General features: G+C 36.4%; 1 protein-coding gene across 1 annotated transcript; it reads right to left on the bottom strand.

Moving 5' to 3' along the window:
* Window positions 1–990: 990 nt before the first annotated feature.
* Window positions 991–9,546, bottom strand: LOC111293959 (putative white-brown complex homolog protein 30). Its single transcript, XM_022887043.2, has 14 exons — window positions 9,025–9,546; window positions 8,828–8,904; window positions 8,061–8,336; window positions 7,015–7,078; window positions 6,766–6,912; window positions 6,576–6,610; window positions 5,946–6,019; window positions 4,740–5,650; window positions 3,841–4,137; window positions 2,837–3,295; window positions 2,201–2,349; window positions 1,772–2,061; window positions 1,542–1,675; window positions 991–1,390 (listed from the first exon to the last, which is right to left on the bottom strand). Exons 1-14 carry the CDS (start codon window positions 9,240–9,242, stop codon window positions 1,234–1,236), a joined length of 3,288 nt encoding a protein of 1,095 aa, XP_022742778.2. The 5' UTR covers window positions 9,243–9,546; the 3' UTR covers window positions 991–1,233.
* Between the last annotated feature and the right edge of the window lie 237 nt (window positions 9,547–9,783).

Genomic DNA, 9,783 nt, shown 5'->3' with positions numbered 1-9,783 from the left:
CATTGAATATAATAAGAGGGTCACTGGAGTATATAAAGGTTCACAGTACCTTCGTCTTGTGAGGCGCTTTTTGTAAGATAAAACCGTGAGGTCAGGGGGTTAGAGCGGACAATACCTCACAAAGGTGTGAACCGTGACGGTCAAGTTGATCCGGGATGCCAGAAAGGTGAATACCCGAGTCCCGGAGTCGCACGGGTTCGGAGCTTAAGTCTTGACCCGAGATAAGTGGTATCAGAGCCAGCCTTAAACCGTTCGATCTACGTCAAGCATCTCAAAGGGAGGCAGGCAGAGTGGTCAGCTTTCGTAAGGAGAGCGTCACGAGATTAGGTGCGAGAGAATGTCACGGACCTAAGGAAGAATCCTGAATCTCACATTGAACATAATAAGAGGGTCACTGGAGTATATAAGAGTTCACACTACCTTCACTTTATGAGGGGCCTTTTGTAGGACAAGGATATCACGAGGTTGGATGCGGAAGAATGTCACAAACCTAAGAAAGAGTCCTGAATCTCACATTAAACATAATAGGGTCACTGGGATATATAAGGGTTCACACTACTTTCGTCTTGTGATGTACCTTTTGTAGGACAAAACTCTGAGGTTAGAGGATCAGAGCGGACAATACCTCACAAGGGTGTGAACCGTGACGGTCAGGCTGATCCGAAACGCAAGAAGAGTGAATGTCCAAGTCTCTAAACTGCACGAATTCGAAGCTTAAGTCTCCATCCGTAACACTAGGCACTCACCTGCGGACCAATCTCAAGAGAACCTAAGGTCCAGATATTGGACATCAATGAATATGAGATTTTTTCTAAAAAATATTTTGCCTAATGGCTTGAAAAATATATTATTTAGGGGAGTTTTTACAGGTGATTAATAAAGTGATATATGTATTTTTAGATATATTTAAAAAATAAATATATGTTATTTTTTAACATAAGTTACTCGATTTTTTAATTAATATATCATTAAAATTATCATTTGAAAAGTATAAATTCAAGAGAGTTTATCTATATAATATTTTCATATGAAATAAATTTTAAAGTAAATTAAAAATTTAGAAGAGGATTAATCTATTCAACGGGGTTTGATCCTTGACTGTTAGCCATCAATTCCCATTTTCTTTATAGGGAATTCAATGCTGAGTTTGTTTTGATACAAATGTATGGACTTTACAGATTTGTACACCAACAAAAAATCTGACCCAAAAAAAAAACAAAGAGAACTTCTAACTCATTTCTTTCTGAAGGTTATAAGTATAAAGAAGGCTATGATGCGAGCAATGATGCCATTGATAACAAGGATGATTAGACATAGATTCCAGTCATGAAGATCATAACCGCCTTGCTTCAACGAACCACAACGAGTTATCAGCCACACTCCAGAGTACCTGAAGAACAAAATATTGAGGAAGGTGAAGGATGGTCTGAATGGGACAATAAGTGTTATGCTTTATGACTACTCTTGAGTTAAACACAGGAAGAAAAAGAAATATGGGAAGAAATCAGAATGGAAAAATGAATCAGGTAGTAGGCATTAACCTTTGGGCATTTGCAATGACAAAAGCTTCTAGAGCCCACTTTGTATAGCAAAAATTCCCAAAATATTTCACAATTGCACTATCTTTATCCTGGTTTGCAACTAGAGTCAAAACAACAGGAAGAAGCACTGCCCACTGAAGAGGAAATCATGAGGCTCATTAGCTAAAAGAATTCAGAAAATGTAGGTTAATATTTTTATGAGTTGATGAATGATAAGTTTTAGTACATACCAGTTGGGCAACACTAGGTGCAAAGAAAATGGCCAATATGTAAGCAATGCCTGTAACACAGTAAACTAGGCAAAGCAAGACAATGTAGTTATCTTGAAAGGTTGATCTGGGATTGTTGAAGAAATAGAACATGGATAAATATGCCACTGGTTTGATAATTGTATTGAACTGATCAACCGTATCTTTTGATAGAAAATAAGCTAGACTGCTGATCCCAGCTGCGCTCTCCCTTTGATATTGTAATTTATCCAGAGAAAATGATCTCAATGCTGCGATCTTGCATAATAGTGCTGCAAATGAGGTGATTAAGTTTATATAGAAAGACATGGAAATATTGTGTCTCTCTGTCATCTTGCCTATTGCAAGTATCTAACTCAATGACAAAATGATTATGTCAGCCAAGCTTTTTTTATTTTTATTTCAACTTACAAATAGCAATGACTGTATATGTGTAGCCAAGGGAGCCAAATGTTTCATCGTTCACTTTAGCAAGTGTCCCTAAGCAGGCTCCGGCAAGTAGTAGAATCATTAGATCAACTGCTTGCATCTGAGCTTCTCGCAGTCGCTGTTTAGTAGACCTGAAATCATTGGGAAACAAAATTTAAAGTTCATGTATTTTCCCCTGAGCGGAGAGGAAAGAAAACTCGCCTGTTTCAAAGTCAAAACTTTAAGAAGTTTAATCTACAAGAAGACCACTTTTTGAGAAGCAGGTTTTGGACTAAGCTCCAAAAAATTGGTCCTTAATAAATATTCATATATTCTTATGGAACAAGATTAGGCAATTGGGAGAGATCACTTTGCTACTGTGATACTAAGGTGCCTTAACTGACCTACAAAAACTGTCCCTCTCAGTAGTAGGTTACAGGCTGTAATGTGAGCCTAGGGAGGTTCTCCAGGCAACAATGACTTTTTTGGAAATACTAGCAAAGCTTCCATGAATGTGTGAATGATTTAGCTACTTTTATCTGGGATATATTAGTTTATTAGCCATTAATTATATCAGAGAGTAGAGGAAAAAAATGTTCTATACGCTTCTGAAATTGGAATACCGGTGTTGGCTTATACCTGCCAAGGAAGTATCTGTACTGGCGAAGTATACCCGGCGTTCTTCTGTTCGACAAGTCATGAGATTTTGAGTAACGGTCATGCTTTACTTCATCACTACTCTTTACATCCTCCCACCGGTCTCCAGCAAATGATTGTCCAACAGCAGCAGCACCAGAAATATTTGGGTTTGAGCCAGAGGCTGTAGAAAGTTCATCAACCAAATCAAGCATATCTGCGGGTATTGGGTAGCCATTGTGCAGCATCCATCTGATAGGAAGCTGTTCACGAGTCACTCCAGTGGGCTTCACAATACCTTCCAGAATGTCAATTAAGTGGTCCGGAGGATTGACACGCTCTGGTACATTGATCCCCATGCCAGCAAAGTATTCTTCAACTTTCTTCACAGATCCATGATACGCAATGAGACCACCTTTGGCTAGAAGTATTAAATCATCAAACATCTTGAACAAGGTATAGCTGTATCAGAAGAAACTAACAATTACCTTCAGCCTTCAAGAGCTTTGATATATATAAGAAGCTATAAACAGACAAGCACACACTTTTTCCAATTTATCTTTTCCACTAAAGCTCAGTCCTATCAAAATACTCGCACTTAAATTTTATAAAAGCCAAAGTATTGAGCTTTGTCAAATTCTAAGCACTCAGCTTGACGCTACCGCCAAATGAAACTCTCAATGTAGCAGCAACATATATATCAATGCACTATCATATCATAAACAATCAATTTGGTTAAAAGGGAGAAGCAACTAATGAGAAGAAGCAACTCTAATAAGCACCCACTGGGACCTGGTTTACAACAATACAGCCGATTAAAAGCTTATTTTGTCTTTGCTCTAATTTTTGGGTTTGATTGATTCTGTCAAGTTGTTCAATTAAAGGCAACAGGAAAATCAACAGCCACAGACATGGAAAGAAATATTCCTTTCTTCGTAATTTATCAAATGAGGCTATAAGTCAAGATCATAGCTATTTTGGGGAGAGAAAGAGAGGGAGAGTCATACCTTGGCTGGTGAAGTACCATACAGATATTTACTCCTTCAAGAGCTTCACGTCGAAGTGCTCGAAGGAGCAATTGTGATGATGAACTGTCTAAACCAGTAGTAGGCTCATCCAAGATCAATAGAGAAGGTTCCATAACCATCTCTAGTCCAACATTTACACGTTTTCTCTGGCCTCCAGAGATCCCTCGCTTCTCCACTGTCCCAACAAGTGAATCCCTTACTGCCTGTAGTCCCAAGGACTCAATAACCCTTTCAATAACCAAAACTTTATCGGGTTTTGCCATGTCAGCAGATAGTCTTCAGTGTTATGGCATCCACCAAAATAATAAAGTTAGAATGAAACTTACAGGATGCGAGGTACCAAACATAAAGATAATAAATTATGTTCTAGATGGATGGTTAAGACTACAAAATAATTTCTGATTTATCAGTTCCCCCAGGTGCCGGAAGCAGGGAGGACTTAAGGAAAGCATGCAAAATACATAGTTCTTTACAACTTGAGTCTTGACCATTGGCTAAGTAGTCTGTCGGAAGTCTAGAATGTTTTTCTTTCGTATCATGATATGCTTGAGCTAACAAGGTACTTATTATCATGATTTCATAAAAAGTCATGATTTTCACATTTGTCTATTACTTTAAACTGCATGAAGCACATATACTGCATAAAACCTAACAATCCTAACAAATAGCAACAAACTGCGGCCATTGAACTTCTAATTATAATTGAGGCAAGGTTTCTTAAAATAACATAAAATGTGAGAATACATCTAAGAATTCAATGATCAACCAGCTATAAGAAAGAGGTCCTGATAAAAAATGAGCTGTCTAGCAAACCAATCTTATAAAATGATGAGAAGATGACTGCAGTTAGCTTGTGTCACAAGTTTGAAACCACATACCTGCACCTAGCGCTGAACCGAAGATTCTCCTCTACTGTCAAGTTTCCATGCACTATATCATCTTGCGGTACATATCCAATAATTTTCTTATATGATTGGATAGGTTCATTTTTTCCATTCACAAGAATTAAACCTGTTACATTGCATCCAGCAGCAGTTTTTCCTGTCAAAGCAGAGAGAAATGTAGTTTTCCCAGCTCCTGATGGGCCCATAACTGCAGACACTCGACCTGGCATGAGTTTCCCAGTGACACACCTGAGCAAATGTTTGTGTTTCCTCTTTAAAGCTAGGGTTAGATCCTTAAAATAAATCTCAATCACAGGCCTGGTCCTGATATCATTATCCGTAGCCATTGAAATTATTCCTGAGAAGGTCAAGTTCTTGTTCTGTTGTGCTTTCTCCTTCTCAATTTGACCATACGCATACTTAAAAATTTGACTCTGAGTATGCAATTGTTTACCCTTTGGTGCTTGTTTTTTTATATTTTTATCTCCAATATTCAGATTAAAACCTTCATGACTTTTGGGATCCTCTTCAAGCGAATGCAACATCTTTGTGAGGCTGCTTGGTTCCTTTTTCTTTGCCTTTGAATCTGTAGATGATTGCTCAGACACCCTAGGTGGTGCTGGTGGCAACTGAGTATCAACTTTAACAGATTTACCTATACCGAACATCTTCTGCTGTTCAGTTCGCTTATGTGATTTTGCCCGAGAAAATGTCCGTGAAAGCTGTTGCTGCCAACCCCCCTTCTTGGCAATATCTTTTGCTGCTTTCCATCTTTCACGTGCTTGTGCAGTTTCACGTGCATGTCTTGCCGCTGCCTCTCTGGATTTAGCCTGTCTTCTTTCCCGCGTACTAAGAACTTGATCAGAGCAATTATAAATAATGAGCAGCAGAAGACTCATTCCAACCTACTTATGCAACAGAAAGTACAAAAGTCAACCGGTTGAAACAAGAGCAACAAGAAAGCTAAATAGATCATATGCAGAGAAAAAGAAAACACAATTTAATTTTGCATAAGCATGCAAAAGAACTCCTTCAGTGGAAATAATCTTCATGTGGAATGCATGAAAGAATTATCTAAAATGCATATAAATTGACAGACATGGCTGATGAACAATTCCATTTTACCATTAATAAGGCACTGAACCAGCTCAAGAATAATAATCAAATTATTGATCTATGACAAGTTTGGAAACCACTTACAAATATCATAACTCCATAACCGTGAATATTCTGGTTGGAAGTATTTGGATTGCAGGTAGTTAACTTGAAGCAAGCTGAAAAGTATCCATAAAAATCACATAAAAAGGGATATCCATTCCTTTTAAATGAACTAAATGCACTGAGCAAACTTTGCTGCCTATGCAACAATAATAAATAAGACACCTTGAGGTTACGAGAAAGGAAGGTTGGTAGAACAATGGTAAGGAGTTGCAAATAAATTGTGGTTCATCATATCATTTAATTGCAATAAATCTTCCATCAGGTGATTCAAACAATCTACTTTTTGAGGCACTTTCATTCACTGAAAATTTACACAACATTTTGATATTTTCACATAGGTTGCATGGAAAGTTTTTGCATACATTGGATATAATACACAGAAACTGATTAAGCCATTCCATCTGGTCCTTTTGATTATAAATTTGGTGAATTTCGTCAACTAGACAAAATGCATTGTTAAAATCTTATCTGTTAGCGTTCCATAATTTTTCTTCATAACCCTGAGAGTTCTCTAGCTTTAAAATATATAAGTTGTGAGTTTTGTAAAAATGTGAACAAATGGGATTCCAAGCAAGCTTCCAGGAAGTCCAACTGATAAAAAAAACTTACACAGTTGAGAAGTGGAACCCATTCTGCAGTAATGTCTGAAATTCCATCAAAAAAACTTATCAGTAAACATAAACTCCGAGCATAGAGTACGCTCATAATTTCATCAAATCATGCATGCTATCTTGAGATAGAATACATGTTCTGCAAACAATTTTATTAATGCTATGAGCTCTGGGATAAAAATCAATACCCAGTACTGCAAGTAACTTTAGTTATGGTAGAAGGGCAGTATGATCCTGGTGAACAGAAAATCTCACTACTACTTGCAACATCAGCCCAACTATCTGCACCACCACAACTGTGATTTGGCTGTCCAGGAGGAATTTGGTAATTATATCTGCAAATTTTCTCTACCAATAAATTTTAATGCCTACTGTACAGGATATGCTCATGTGAGAGCAGAAGAAATTTGTTTTTGAAATATTGGATATGAACTTACGGGTCACAAACTCCAGTTGATGTATTCAGCTTTGCAAGCGGGCAATAAGAGCCTAAAGGGCATGCTTCATTTTGCATGAAAATGAAAGACAATAAATGCATTTCATTCAGTTCCACTAATAATTCAATATTTTGAAATTTCCACTAGTAATTATTAGCTTTATGCATAATTCCATTGCCTTTCAAACAAGAACTAATTACATGACCTTAAATCAATATACGAGAGAAAGGAAAATAGATTCATCTGTATCAGGCTTGTTTTTCTTTTCAACAAATAAATAGATTCATACCAAGAAGTCAATACTAGCATCTAGGTGTGCTTATCCACATAACTAAACTTGTAGGTATTTTGGCCCCCCAAACAAAAACCTTAGCAGGCATGAATATTGATGCTGTACTATCCACATCCTCTCAATTTTAGAATGTAAAGGAATATCTACCCTACAGTTCGATTTATCATGGATTTAGCACAAAAGATTTACTTTGCTTGTGAACAGATGTATCATTGAATGAAATATAAACCAATTCTTGCATTACAGAATGGTATATTACTGCAAAGATTTTGAGCAAGTTATTCCTGATTAAACGATCCAAGACTTATTAAAAGAAGTTTTACATTTTTTCCTGTGCTTATTTACTTTACATGTACAGATGGGAAATACTTTTTCTTGCAATGCAATAAGGTTAAAATGCCCAACTGGTTAACCCACCCCATTCATATGCCTTTTCCAACCATGTTATGCTATCAGACAAGACCAACATCATTTAGATTTCTGGTCTGCAACTTTTATAAAATAACCTTTCCATTTTCTGATTTGTACAATATTTAAAGTGTGTGAACTTCTTCTCTAAAAGAAAATTAGAATAAAGCAGGATTTGCTTTTACACATTGGATTACTACCATAGACTAGTGTCAACTTTTTACATTGCTAATTAACATACAAACAGAGAAAAGAGAAAGTAATCAACCCCACATATGTTGTAGAAGAAAGAGAAACACCAAACATCTGCCTAAAAAATGTAATTGAACAGTTATCAAGTACTTACGTATCATGCAAGCAAGACCCCTAGGGCAAAAGAATCCTTCACAACAAGGTTGACAGTTTTGAGTCCTGGAAGGCATGTAAGTTGAATTTTTGAGTTCAACATGCTGGTTTTCGTCAGCATTACAACCCCATCCCGGTTCACATCCAGAGACCCAAGATGTCAAATTGCAGTTCTTGTTAGGTTTTACATAATTGGTAGTTCCCGTCCCCTTTGCAAATAAACTACTGAAGTAAAATTTTATTTCTGCTGCTGTACATAGTCTCTGGGTGAGATCTCCTGTTAAATTATAATTCATAATCAGGTCCTAGGTGACAAATATGATGATAACACATTTTAAGGATGGAAAAATAACTCCAACAGAGAAAACTTGAATCTCGGTAAATATTGCTATCAGATAATTCACCTATTAACTTTATGGCCCATTTGCTACTTTTTTTTATCATTTTTCAGCTTTCCAAACAGTTGAGAATTTAAAAGGACAGAAGTATCTTCTGATTTATCTCATTTATAATAATAATGGAGTTATAGTGAAAAACATGTCTACAAACTATTGGCATGTTTGAGTGATGATCTTTGTTTTTTCAATTTTAAATATCCTAAAATTATAGAAGTTAAGGAAAATCCTTTTATTCTTAGGATAATGCCAGTATGAATTATGAGTACATATCAAGTCAGAATTTTTCAGTAGACATAAAAACAAACATCCGGATCATCACAATGTCACCAGTTCAAGTAAATATAACATTCACTTGGCTAAAGCTTCATACCTTTTGTCTTCTTGACACAATTACTCAAGAAATCCAAATTTCTTGAAAAATTAAATGCTCCATTCCAATCAGCTTCCCTGAAAAGAAAGAAGACATGCATCAATTCACCACTTAAAAAAAGGTCATTCACGAGAAAAATAAAGAAGGGTGACGTGCATCATGCGGAGACAAACAGAAGAAAATTGCAAAATACTTACGCATCCTTTATGCAGAATCTCATATTATGACTGATATCATTGCTTAATATTACAGTAAGATTGGAAAGCCGTTTATAGATGAGGTCTGTTACAAGGGGAAGGTAGGCAGGGTTTTTTGTTTGACTGTAATCATCCCCATCCACAGACCGTGCAAAAGGAAACAAACTCAAAACAACAAGAAGAAAAAGCAAAGCATGGGGTTTAATAACTCCTGTCATATTGGTCAAATGATGAAGCTCTACAAATCAAAAATCCTAGAAAAAACATAAAACAACTAACTCTAATTGAATTCTGTGAGTGAACCATGGCATTGTCAATGGTAAGGTGCCTTAATATTTCATGGTCTTCAGATTTTATCCTTCTTTCAAACAAGACCATGAACATTCATGGACCAAAACCAAAAGAAAAAAAAAAACTTGCAAATAGGGTAGTTGAAAATCTGCAGACAAACAATGAAGATTGACCATAGGTGAAGATTTGGGGAGCTGTAGACCCTTGAGAGAAAACAATAGATTTTGGGTCAAAAGGTTGGAGTGAATGTGTGTTTGGCTTTGGAAGGAGGTCCTTGGTTTTGGGAATGAAGAAATGGCAAGGAGAAATAGGTGGCTACATTCAAGGTGAAAACTATACTCCTACTACAATAATTCTGTGTCTGCATTACACGTTAAATAACTAACATTACCATGTGTACGTTTGCCATAACAGATCATTTACACCTTATAAACATTACCTTTCCACGTTTAACAGATAGATTTTTTT

This window comes from Durio zibethinus, chromosome 14 (genome assembly GCF_047325235.1).
Source record: "Durio zibethinus cultivar Kanyao isolate XHJ-2024 chromosome 14, ASM4732523v1, whole genome shotgun sequence".
NCBI lineage: Eukaryota > Viridiplantae > Streptophyta > Magnoliopsida > Malvales > Malvaceae > Durio > Durio zibethinus.
Note: the sequence above shows the minus strand (reverse complement) of the source record. Positions and strands in the feature narration are given on the sequence as shown.

What these genes read in the sequence shown, in the direction of transcription:
- LOC111293959 (XM_022887043.2), bottom strand. Translation starts at nt 9,242, where the DNA reads ATGACAGGAGTTATTAAACCCCATGCTTTGCTTTTTCTTCTTGTTGTT. An exon ending in AGATTCTGCATAAAGGATGC is followed by an intron (nt 8,905 to 9,024) that starts GTAAGTATTTTG and finishes CTTTCTTTTCAG; the next exon opens with GGAAGCTGATTGGAATGGAG. An exon ending in TACAGATACTTCCTTGGCAG is followed by an intron (nt 2,350 to 2,836) that starts GTATAAGCCAAC and finishes CAATGATTTCAG; the next exon opens with GTCTACTAAACAGCGACTGC.